General features: G+C 41.7%; 1 protein-coding gene across 1 annotated transcript in view; it reads right to left on the bottom strand.

The window, feature by feature from the left end:
- The window catches only part of DIP2C (DIP2 acetate--CoA ligase C (putative)), a 213,468-nt gene that overhangs the window by 40,118 nt on the left and 160,070 nt on the right, over positions 1 to 13,280 (bottom strand). Inside the window, exons 30-31 of the mRNA XM_027775359.1 lie at positions 2,110 to 2,278; positions 8 to 56 (exon numbers count right to left, since the gene is read on the bottom strand). Coding sequence (XP_027631160.1) covers positions 8 to 56; positions 2,110 to 2,278 — 218 coding nt within the window. The remainder of the gene's footprint in view (positions 1 to 7; positions 57 to 2,109; positions 2,279 to 13,280) is intronic.

Raw genomic sequence — 13,280 nt, 5'->3', positions numbered from 1 at the left:
CCCCCCCCCGCCACAACTACACAGGTCCTTACTCGGGACAAGTCCAAGCCTCGTGCCTAGAAATAACGACAGCAAAATGAGTTAGCCTGTGAGGTGCCAAGCTCCTGCACTCAGAGCCCCAAACAAACAGCAGAAGAATCAGCAAGGCAATTTTCTCCCTGGGCTACCACGATGAAGAAAAACCACTTGTTGGATAAAATGAGAGATAATCAGGGTTCGGAGAAGGAGAAACATTTATATGCACTCTCATGAGCATGGAAACATAAGGACGTATGTTGGAGAAAAGGAGGAAACCTACATTTTTAAATATAGGAATACAAAACAAAGTTTCAGAAGCTTCATGAAGACAGTTTTTGATTTACATCTCATGAGACTTGAAAGGTCAAAAGTGAATTCTCATGTCAAGTGCACCTTGGTTTGCGCACCAAGATCAGTCAGCTGAAGAAAACAGCCACTAAGACGGGAGAAGGAATTCAGTGGGTCATGTAAGATACTCTTGGTGGGAAAAGCTCACACTTCCTGGGCGGAGCTGAAGGAACTGAGGCTGAAGGTGAAGGAGGGTGGTGAATAATGGAGTGCCGGTGTGGAAATCAGAGTTAGTAAGAGAACTACCATGACCCACAACCTTCCGTCCTTCTAGCATCTTCCAGTAGTCCTGGCACATAGATAACTGACAGGGTCCTGAATGAAGAGGAAACGTGACTGAAGACAACATGAACATTAGAAAGCGGTACAAAACCTGACTGTATATACGGCGGGAATCTTTGAGAAGATCATGAAACACGTATATGATGGGAAAGCGAAACATGGGTGTCGACTCTAAAAACCAAAACTATCTCCTACCTTAATTCCATTTTTCCATGAATCTTTTGAAGTCTAGTCTTAGAGGTAAATGGGAAAAACCGAATCCAGGCGATATGGACCAGACCACACGCGCACGTTTGAGTGGAAAGGCAGCATGAGCTTTGCAAGAGTGCGTCTGGAGCCAGAGACTAAAACTTGGGCTCCAACTTTATTGAAAGAACTTAGAGAGGGTGCTCGATTTCTCGGTCACTTAAGAAATCGCATCCTTAAAATGGGAACAATAACGGTTGTTTCAGAGATCTGTGGTAAGAATGAAATGCACGTGCTTACATCTGCACTGTCAGGCAGTGTTTGTGAAAATGTACTTGGTCGTCTTGTAACACAACGTGGGTGGAAAGGAGCCATCGTTATGCGTGACAGCATTTCCTTATCTACATGCGTAACTCCTAGCAGTTGCATGCTTCGTCTCGCAGTCTGATGACAAAGTTACCTTGCATGTTGTTTTTCTATTCACACTTAATGAATTTGTCCTGAACAGAAAACAAAGTGCAGGAGAGAGCAATGTGCTGCCTCCCTATACATGTGTACGGGATCTCATGTATGCACACGTGCACACACACGTATGTCATCTGTGTGTGTGCAAATACACATGCCTGGGCATACATAAGTAGTAGCAAGCCAGGTCATATGACCATTCTCTCCTAGATGTTGAGAATTAAAAACTACTTACTTTGCCATAAAACATGGTAAGTGAACTTGATTTAAATGAAGGAAATGAGTATAACTATTACTATTACAAACCCCACAACAGTGTTCACTTAGTTGTCAAATAGACTTTGTTTAGAGTCCAGATCGACAAATCAGGGTCTTTGATAAGGAAAACAAAACAAAACAAAAGAGTAGCTAAAATCAAAGTAAACACCACTATCAGATAAAGTTAAGCGCACCAAAGAACATAATTCACTAGATAAATAAAACAGCAAATTTAGGATATTTTAAGCATTGGAATACACAATTTAAAAATATTTAATAATCTGGCTTATTACTATTGTGGCATGTTAAAAACAATGCTTTGGCTTAGCTTCTCTGTCTTTAAAAATAAGAAAAAAACCCCACATAACCCAACCCCCCGTGTTTTCACATGGAAACAATCTGTTTCACTACATCTTTTTAGAAGGTTTGCTTAAACTTCAACTATCTGTGAATGTCCCTTCTTGGCATGCAAGTCTCCCGTGGCTCCGGTTCATCAGTAGTGTCAGTCAGAGCCTTCCCTGGGTGCTCGGAGGCCTGAGTGGAGCGGCTTACCTTGAGAGACTCCGTCTGTGAGCCCAGGCCCTTGGTGCAAAGCTCCATCACCGAGTAGGAGCAGAACGTGTCCCGGACTTTGTACTGACTCACAGCAAGAAGCCACAAGGCAGGGTTGGTCTCCAGCTCTGAGGGCGGAATCAGAATGGATTGGTGCCCGGAGTACACGCTGTGGAGACAGAGAGGCCATCAGGGTGGTGCCCAGAGGGATGGAGACGGCGGGGAAACATCTCCTTCTGAGAAACAGGAAGACTGAACGAGCCGGTCTTGTCGCTTGCGAGATGGAGATAGTGAAACGAACTTGACAAATGAAACGGTGTTTATGGGAACATTCTGAACAGCACGTGAGTACTACAGGAATTATGAAACGCTGTTCTTGCCCTTCCGGGCACTTACTTCAAATGTCTTAAGAGCTGTGTGACTGCTAGGCTTCTCTCGAAGCTGTGACATTAACAGCCTGGCTTCCCCTTCACAGCATAAAACGCAGGTAGCAAGCACCTGGCACTTCGGCAGGAGCTGGCAAGCCACAGATGCTGCCTGTTTTTGTAAATGAAGTTTGATGGGGACAGGGCCATGGCTTGCTGGCGTCAACATTGCCTGTGGCAGCTCTGTGCAAAATGGTTGAGACAGGAACCTGAGTCTGCCACACTCACTGAACGGCCATGTGTCAAGAAGGATGCCTATCCCCAGTTTAGAAAACGGACTTCCAACATGAAAGAAAGTCATGACACACACAAAGTCAGTTTCTCAGGTTTTTTTTTTTTTTTTTTTTCTTTAGAGGTTTTTGCTATAGGGTGCGTCCACTCACCAGACAGACAGAGACATAGAGACAGAAAGAGAGAAATCACCCCCCCCCCAGAGGGGATGGTCACGCCTCAATCCCTTCTCTGGGGATCTTGGGCACGCACACACATGTGCCCAGCGTGAGTTTTAAGCCACCGGGTCCAGGACGCGAACCGCAGTCGACTATGTGGGAGTCCAGCGACATAGCCATTATGCCAACTGCTGAGTCCCTTCTCAGTATTTTTAATTTTTACTTTAAAATGAACCAAATAAAGGCCAGTCCCATAAGTCAGCAGGTAAGCCCTAGCAAAGGAAGCTAGGTCCCACATGGCCAACCACGGTTTGAATCCTGGCACTGGTGGTTTGAAAAACATGCTGAGTACAACTGGGTGTGTGCCTAAAATCCTGCTGGGATGGAGAAACAGGGCCCAAGGATTGCTGTGGGACCACACCCCTCTGAGGGATGCTTGCTCTCTCTCAGGTGAGCATCTGCACCTTCCCACCATTAAAAAAAAAATTGGGAACCAGCAGTTAGTGTAATGGCTATGTTGCTGGACTCCCACATAGTCGACTGTGGTTCGCGTCCTGGACCCGGTGGCTTAAAACTCACGCCGGGCGCGTGTGCGTGCGTGCCCAAGATCCCGAGAGGAGAATGGAGGAGAAGGGATTGCGGCATGACCATCCCCTCTGGGGGGGTGATTTCTCGCTTTCTGTCTCTCTGTCTCTCTGTCTGGCGAGCACATGCGCCCTATAGCGAAAACCTCTCCAAAAAAAAAAAATTGATCTGCACAAATCACCAAATAGGAGAATGAAGGAAACTATAATTTTACTTTTCTACTAGAGAGCACATGTAGAGAAATGAGGTAAAATAATAGATTTCATATTTTAATCAATTGATGGCAGTAAGTGTGAGTTTAACATAACAAACACATTTGCCAAAACTACATTTTTAATTATTTTTTTTTTGGAGAGGTTTTTGCTATAGGGCACGTGCGCTCACCAGACAGAGACAGAGAGACAGAAAGTGACAAATCACCCCCCAGGGGGGATGGCCATGCCACAATCCCTTCTCCTCCATTCTCCTCTGGGGATCTTGGGCATGCATGCACACGCACCCAGCGTGAGTTTAAGCTGCCTGGTCTGGGACTCGAACCATGGTCAACTACATGGGAGTCCAGCGACATAGCCATTACACTAATTGCTGGTCCCCATTTTTAATGATTTTAATCTTTTTGTTTACTTTCTGAAATTAACATTAATAGGTGTCACACATTACTAAACCATGTGTGTTAAATCACCTCATGTAAGGATAGTAAGCTATTTTGCAAAAATCTACTTCAAAGAGGACCCTCATGTTGGAAAACTATTGTTCAGGGAATGTGACAAAGGCCATTTTGGGGCAAGTTTCATCTTTTCATCTATTCCAAAGTTTCCTTCATTTCTGTCAAAAGGAAATACAGCAGCCATTGACCTCTTCTTTTCAAAAGGCTTAGTCATGGAGAACTGGGAGATGGCGCACCTGAGGAGGAAATGCCAGTCCTCAAACTGTTACTCTGCTATAAATGAGATATTTTTTGTCTTAATGTCGAAAATTTTGCTGTGGTAAAGCATAATAAAGTTGATCAACTTAACCACTTCTAAGTGCAAACTCGGGTGGTATTAACAACATTCACGTCGATCCTCACTATATTTCCAAAATGATTTTACAGCCCAACCTGAAACTCCGTACCCATATTAAGCAGTAACTCCCCATTCCTCCCTACCCACAGCGCCTCAGGACTGCTAAGCTATGCTCCGTCTCTATGAATTTGCCTATTTGCATATACTTTATGTAAATGGAATTAGGCAGATAGGTCAAACACTGCATGATTAATTTCATTTGCGACGTTTTTTGAGGTGTATTCACACAGTAGCACGTGTCAGATTGTCCTACGATTTTCAGCCGTAGGGTATTTAAGTGTATGTGTATATCACATTTAATTATCCATCCCTCCACTGATGGGGGCTGTACTGGTTTCCACCTAGTGCTACTGTGAATAATACTGTAAGGAATATCCGTGTGCCAGGGTTTGAGTTCCTGTTTTCAACTGTTTTGAGCTATGGAGAATGGCTAGATGACATGGCAACTGTGTTCAACTTTGAGAGGAGTCAATGAACTATCTTTGGCAGTGATGGCTCATTTTACATCGCTACTCAGCAGTGTCCAAGAACTCCAGGTCCTCCACACCTTCGCCAACCCTTGCTGTGCACCAGTGTTTGTATTATATTGGGGTTGCTGGAAAAGTCATGACGTACTTTTCTACATTTTTCTATACAAAAAAGCATCATGACCTTTTCAATGACTCAATAGCTTCGGTATTGGGTGTGAAGTGGTATCTCAATTGGGCTTTTGATTTGCATCTCCCATGGAAATAGGCAAGCTTTTTGTTTCATTTTTTTAAGTAAAGAATATGGTATTTATTCAGATGATTCAGAGACAGAACATTTGAAGTGTTTTTAAATTGCTTATTTGGTTTTGAGCCATATTCACTTCTTGACCAAGATATTGATAAGTGATGAAAGTTAGAAAGCTTATATTTCACTGATCTCTGTCACAGCCAATGAAAGTATTAATTTTAAAGAATTAAAATGTAGGAATAGGCTATATAAATTTTTTCTTTAATTTATTAATTTTAATTTTTATACACTTAACCACTATAGGTCATTTAGATTGTAAAGAGACTTTACTCAGCATGATATACACCTCAGTTCAGTCCAGTTGAGATTATACATATCCTCATCAACAAATAATAAACCATATTTGTGTCCTACAATGTCTTACTTCTCTATTTTTTCCCCTATTTTCCAAATTTCTTTTCCTAGCTCTTCCCCTCCCATATTCTTTCCACTTTGGCTCTAGTGTCTATAACAATTTTTAATGATTGTATATCCTCCAGACTTTCAGTCTCTGCCATAGAGTGCAAACAACTGGTATATGTAAAGTGGAGGCATGCAATGTCTCTTTTTCAGAGCCTGACTTGCTTTACTCAGCAACTAATCTTCCATATTTGTCCACCTTCTATCAAATTCCAGGGCCTTGTTTTTTTTTGTTTTTTTTTTTTTTTTTTTTTTTTTTTTTTTTTTTTTGTTTGATTAATTTTTCTGTTTTTTTTTTATGGCTGAATAGTATTCCATGGAGTATATGTGGCACACTTTTTCAGTCCATTCATCCGTTTGTGGACATTTGGGTTGATTCCATGTCTCAGCAATCATGAATAAGGCTGCAATATATTTGTGCAAGCACTTTTCCAACTGAGTGTTCTCCTAGACAAACTATTTTTATTGTCAGTGTATCAAAATCAGTAAGATCCCTTCCAATGATTATTGGGTCATGGGAAAAGTCATGACATATTTTTTCTATGCAAAAATGTGTCATGACTTTTCCCACAACCCAATATAACACTGAAAATATTGTCAATTTTTCACTAAAATTTGTCCTTGGAAAATTAATTTAGGCCATTAAAGACCACTTTACATTAAGGTTATTCAATAGAGATCAAATGAAAGTATCACAAATACATCTGTCGTATTAGGAAACTTATACCTTATTCAAACAATTACTTATTACAATGTACATTCTATCAAAATTTCTGAAAATTTACTAGTCCTCACAATTTGTGAAAAACACATTTGGATCCAGAGCCAGAGTTCTTTCAAAATCAGAGTATCTGGTTTAAAAAGACAGCACAAGAGCCAGCAGGTAGCATGGAGGTTAGGGTGGCTGGGTCTCACATGACCGATTGAGTGGTCTGAGTCCCAGACTTGGTGACATGAAAATCACGCTGGGGCACGTATGAGTTTGTGCCCAAAATCCTGGGAGGAAAATGAAGGAGAAGGGACTGCAGGGTGGCTATATTCCCCAGGGAGTGATTTCTCTCCTCCCCTTACCCTCTCTGTGAGCACACATGCCCTGTAGCAAAACTAAAGAAAAAAAAAAAGACAGCACAAGATGAACTTTTGACAAGTCTTATTCTTACTTTTGAGGTACATCATATCATTCTTAAAATAACATTCCAAAATAATCTTTCAGACTTGAGGTCTGAAAGCAAACCTAATATCTCCTTAGCTCCAGCCATATACCTAAATGGCCAACCTGTGCCTCCCTGGCTCACACACACAGAGGTCCCAGCACCATATCCGGAGACCTCCAGTCTTATTTCCAGGACTGGTCAGAGCTAAGACAGAAAGAACAGCACTCTCCCATTTCTTGCCAAAACCCTTGTGTCATGCATCTCTTTCTAGAGATGGGCCCCCTCTCTCATGGTGGCAACCAGTAGAAGGACATTCCTTACTTACTAGCTAATGTGGCTGATTCTAATTAGAAGCCTCTGGGCAGCACTGAGCAGGAGGAAATAAAAATCATGGAAAATTTACCTCTGCTGAATGAATATGAAAAGAACAATCTCAAGTCCCCAGATAGGGTCATACATGAGGTAATAACCTAAGATTTAACAAGCCTGAACAGTACGCAGCTTACAAATCATAATTATCCACCAGGAAACAGTATGCGTGTTGCCACGTTGAGCACTGATGAAGCAGTGTTTCTGTTAACACCAAACGTTACTCAGCCCACTCATGAATCAGGGAAGCACTGCCACTTTAATTAGATTTTCCTGTATGCTTCTTACTGCATCTCAGATCTAAACTGCTGCTCTTTCACAGAAGGACTTCAGACTGTCAGCACCAGGCACCAAACATGCTTAATGACACTGAGCCCTGTATCAAAATGCAGGTAAGACCTTAGGATGATTTTCCTCTTAGTTATGGCAAGCCATCACTTCCATGTCCCCAGCATGTTATACGGAGATCCAAAATGAAGACAATTATATATAAACCACCTTAACTAGCTTTCTCAAGGATAAATACCAGGTTAATGATTTGAACAGAACAGTGAGTACATGAAAGGGGTCCACAATGAGAATTCAAGGCTAGACAATTTTGAGCATACTTAGGAAAATTAAATATGGTTTCACTCCTCTCCTCACCTCTGTAAATAGGAAACTGAATGAGAACAAAATTCGTGGATTTTAATGGGAGACGAGCAGAAACCCAGTTCATGGATTCTTGACTTGCCCTTGCCTTGCTCAATCCAGCAAATGCTGATTACTTGTTGAGTTCCTTAGCGAATATTGACTTTTTGGCAGTGATGATCAATGCTCCTATGGACATGACGGACCTACTGAATAGCAGGGTGCTTTTTCTTTTCTTTTTCTTCTTCTTCTTCTTTTTTTTTTTTTTTGTGAGGTTTTTGCTACAGGGTGTGTGCACTCACCACAGAGACAGAAAGCAGGAAATCCCCTCCCCGGGGGGATGGCCATGCCACAATCCCTTTTCCTGCTTTCTCCTCTCGTGTTCTTTGGCACGCACACACACGCACCTGGCGTGAGTTTAAGCCACCAGGTCTGGGACTCGAACCGCAGTTGACTATGTGGGAGTTCAGCAACACAGCCATTACGCTAACTGCTGGTCCCAGCAGGGTGCTTTTTCTGATGGAATCATTTTCTGAAGATTTCTGGACTCTGAGTTGTTGTAGTCTAGAGCTTAACTTCAAAAAGAATGAAATGATTACCAAAAGACATTTGGTTCCTAATATAAATTTGCAAATTCATAACTCAATAATTTCAGATTACTAGCCTGATGAAACAAGTAGCTGGAACCACCAGAACTCTAGCACTCAGCAGACAGCCACCCACACCCCGGGGATGGGCCTGAGCCCCCTTGCTGCAGGCTTGCCCTCTGTACCTGTGGATCTCACCAAGTCCCTTCAGCTGTCCTCATGCCACACTTTCTTCTTAAAAACAAAAACCCCAAACAAACAAAAAACCAGTTTATTTAGGTGTATTCTGCATCCCATAAAATTCACCCCTCTTCAGCACAGAACTGAATGGTTTTCAGGAAATTTGCAGAGTTGTATAATGATCACCAGGACGCTGTCCCGATGGAACATTTCCATCACCCTCAAGGAACCCCTGTGTACATTTGTAGTTACTTGCATTTCCAAACTAGTCCCAGCCAACGGTTATTCTACTTTGTGTTCTCCATCGTCATGTATGTATGTATGTATGTGTGTGTGTGTATATATATATATGTAAATTATTTACTTATCTTATTTTGCTATAGGGCACATGTGCTCACCAGAGAGAGACACAGAAAAAAAGCAAGCAAGCAAGACACCAGATCCAGAACTTGAACCATGGTTGTTCACGGGTGAGTCCAGTGCACCAACCACCACACCACTTGCTGGCTCTTTTTCTGGATATTTCACACACTATAATCATGTAATTTGTGCTTTTTTGAGCCTGGCTTCTTTTACTTGGCATAATGCTTTTGAAATTTATCTATTTACCTGTTGGTAGACTTTAGAGTTTTTACTTTGACTAAGGCTGATACGGACATTTACGGCAAGTCTTTCTGTGAACATATGCTTTTGTTTCTCTTGGGTGGATTCCTAGGAGTGGAATTGCTGGGTCCTATGAGAAATTTATGTCTAATTTTAAAGATCTTGCTGAATTGTTTCTTCCATTCCAATCGACAATGTATGAGAATTCCACTTCTTCTACATTCTTAGGAACTGAAACTTTATAGTGAAAGTTTCGAAGTCAGAAAACACAGTTCTCCAACTTCATTATCTGCCTTTTTTGACTATAGCTGGTCTATGGGGGTGAAGTGCTTTCTTGCTAGGGTTTTAATGTGCCTTTTCCTGATTAATGTTGGACATATTCTCATGTGCTTATTGGCTATTTGTATGCCTTCTTTTGGTAAGGCCTCTATTCAAATCTCTCCACATGTTTAAATTACATTGCTTTTCTTATTTTTGAGTTTTAAGAGTTCATTATATATCTGGTGAGTGGTATGTTACCAAATATATGATTTCCCTAGACTGTGGCTTGTTTTTTAACTTTCCTGTGTCTTTTGATCCATTAAGTTGTCAGGAAAGTCATGACATACTCTGTTTTCTATGCAAAAATTTGTCATGACTTCCCCGATGACCCAATACAAAATTTTACATTTTTTTGAAATCGGGGCTAGATGCTGGTGTAGTGATAGAACAGGGAGCTCTGTGAGGTTGACCCACACTGGAAGGTTTCAGGTTCGCATCCAGAGACCTCCCTGCGTATGCTGGGTATGCATCTGCCTGCGTTCTGGGGCTGATGGAACCTGGTGGTGGATCATGGCATGTAGACTGTGCTGCTGTCTCTCACACTTCTCTCTGAATCTCGCACTCACAGGAGAGTTTTTTGTTCCTTTGTTTGTTTTGTTTTTTCTTTTTTAAGTTACTCTGTTGAATACATTCTTAGTGACTGGTGCTAATTTTTTTTTTTATTATCTCTTGAAGATGAACTTAATTCATATGTGACCTTTTTGAGTCAGCATATTTCTTTCCTCTTAATTTTTTCTTCAAATGAAGATGAACTTAATTCATATGTGACCTTTTAGAGTCAGTATATTTCTTTCCTCTTTTAATTTTTTCTTCAAACCTTAAAAAAAAATTTTTTTAAAGAGAGATTTTTGCTATCAGGTGCATGTGATCGCCAGTGAGACAGAGAGCCAGAAAGCAAGAAATAATCCCAGGGTGGATGACACACTGCATGCAATCCTTTCTCCTCCATTCTCCTCTTGGGATTTTGGGCAGGAACGCACATGTGCCTGGTGTGAGTTTTAAGCCACCAGTTTCGGGACTTGAACTGTGGTCAACTACATGGGAGCCCAGCAACATAGTCATTAGGCCATCTGCTTGTCCCTATTTTTTATATATATAAATTCAGTCACTGTACATCTTTTTATTTTGAGAGGTTTTCGCTATAGGGTGCGTGTGCTCGCCAGACAGACAGAGAGAGACATAGAGACAGAAAGCGAGAAATCACCTCCCAGGGGGGATGGTCACGCTGCAATCCCTTCTCCTCCATTCTCCTCTCAGGATCTTGGGCACGCACGCACCTGCACCCGGCGTGAGTATTAAGCCACCGGGTCCGGGATGCGAACCGCGGTTGACTACGTGGGAGTCCAGTGACATAGCCATTACGCTAACTGCTGGTTCCCAGTCACTGTACATCTTTATAGCATACAAAGTGTGTTTTCCCGGCAAACTTTGATGAAATTTAACTGATTATTTCCTTTATGCACTATACATTTGGTGTTCTAATAACTCTACCCAACACAAGATTATATTTACTGTGCTTTCTTTTAAAATATCTATAATTTCTGCTATTAAGATCTATGATCCACTTTCTGTATATGATGTCAGGTACAGTTTAAATTAATCTTTTTGCATGTGGACATGCAATTTTTTTTAGCATCATTGGTTGAAAAGACCATCTTTTCCCCCACGGAGTTGCTTTGGAACCTTTAAAAAGACCAGTTTACCATAAATATAAGGGTTTGTTTCTAGACTTCCCATTTGATTATATACACACACATCCACTGTGTATTAGTTTATCTCTATGCCAGGGCCACACTGTCTGGGTTATTTTTAGCTTTGTAGTAACTTCTGAAATCAGGAAGTGGAAGTCTGAGTTCTCCAACTTCATTATTCTATTCCAAAACTGTTTTGGCTCTTACAGGCCTTTTATATTCATTTTAGAATCATACTGCCAATTTTTGCAGAAGTGCCAACTGAGATTTTGGTAAGGATTGCACTGACTCTGCAGATCAATATGGGAAGAACTGCCATCTCAGTAACACTGAACCTTCCAGTGTACAAGTATGAACTACCTGATACATTTTTAAAAGAATGCATGATTTTAAAAAATATTTCAAAACAATTCCATTATGTCAATGATTCTCTGACAAAGAATCTTCTGTTTTATGGCTGAAGGGAATTTCAGAATGAAGATTAAAAAAAAAAAGTACAAGTGGTTCTTTGTGTAACTTTCGAACAATCACTAAGTTACTAATAAGTCCCAAGTGCATTCGGAGTAACTTTTCTCTCTTGAATCATGGGATGGTGAGTCACCCATCTGAAGCCCATTCTGAGGAAATACTTTACGGGTATTCATAACAAACATGTATACTTTTCTATATAAATCAATTAAGCCATCTGGAAATTGGTACAATTCTACCCAAGTGCAGTCCCTTTTCAAGTTCAGCAGTTGTCCTAGCTAGCCCTTTCCTTGCAAAAGGACTGACTCGGGGCTGCAGGCTGCACTGAAGCTCTCCTCTCTCAGCTCCCCTTTGGAAAACAGAAGCTTCTCACAGTTCCCTCGACTCTTGGCACCATGATCTGTGAAGGCTGCAGGAAGCTGCACTGTGGGTGCTTCTCACAGGGGTGTCTGATGTTCCCATGTGGTTAGCTACAGGTGAGCACTTTGGCAGGAACATCCCTGGGATGATAATGCTCTGCCCTCTAGCCCTCTAAGTGTTGCACGACCTCACTGCACCATTACTGACAGCACTGGCTGCCTGGTTCAGGCTCCTTCACTGTGATGTTTCCCTTCTCCTCATTATAACTTTCTTGTGAATGGCTAGTATATAAATCTTTGGTCATCATCAAGATTTTATGTCTGAATAATTTATTTTTAACTCAAAGTATTAAAATCTGTTGTAGGGACCAGCAGTTAGTGTAATGGCTATGTTGCTGGACTCCCATGTAGTTGATCACGGTTTGAGTCCCGGCCTGGTGGCTTAAACTCACGTCAGGCGCGTGTGTGTGCGTGCGTGCGTGCGTGCCCAAGATCCCGAGAAGAGAACGGAGAAGAAGGGATTGTGGCATGGCCATCCCCCCTGGGGGGTGATTTCTCACTTTCTGTCTCTCGGTCTCTGTCTGTCTGGTGAGTGAACACACCCTATAGCAAAAACCTCTCCCCCCCCAAAAAAAATCTGTTGTAATCTTTATAGTGATGCTTAAATTGTCCCCAAATTGGCCAGTGGGAGCGCCTTTATTCTTTATTCCTTGCTTTCTAGCTTAAATAGACATTCCAAGGCCAGCTTGCACATATCCTGTCCCAAGCCTAAAACCAATCATTTCTCGAAGAAGCTCACTGTAGAGGAAAAATGGTATTTCATAGCCAAGATCTGGATGCTGCTCACAGCTTCTGGGGCCTGGCTGCTACCTCCGTCTTCTCATGGACAGAGCTAGGGAGTGTGTGTACATGTCCTTGTTCGTACACACAATAACACACGTCTGCATCGATGTTTCCATGTCATATGTAGAAAAGCACAACTTTACAGTAACCTATCTAAAGGTAACCCATCATCAAAGGGTGACTGGTCTTTCTTTTGGTATCTATACGACCTTTATCAAATGGAGGAATCTTGCTCTTATTATTTTTTAGAAGGTATACTTGTTAGCCAGTCCATCTCTGCCACCATGTACCTCCAGAACAAGCTGACTCTCCTGCCCTTGCTCACTC

Source organism: Tupaia chinensis, unplaced genomic scaffold (genome assembly GCF_000334495.1).
Source record: "Tupaia chinensis unplaced genomic scaffold, TupChi_1.0 Scaffold000052_1, whole genome shotgun sequence".
Lineage (NCBI taxonomy): Eukaryota > Metazoa > Chordata > Mammalia > Scandentia > Tupaiidae > Tupaia > Tupaia belangeri.
Note: the sequence above shows the minus strand (reverse complement) of the source record. Positions and strands in the feature narration are given on the sequence as shown.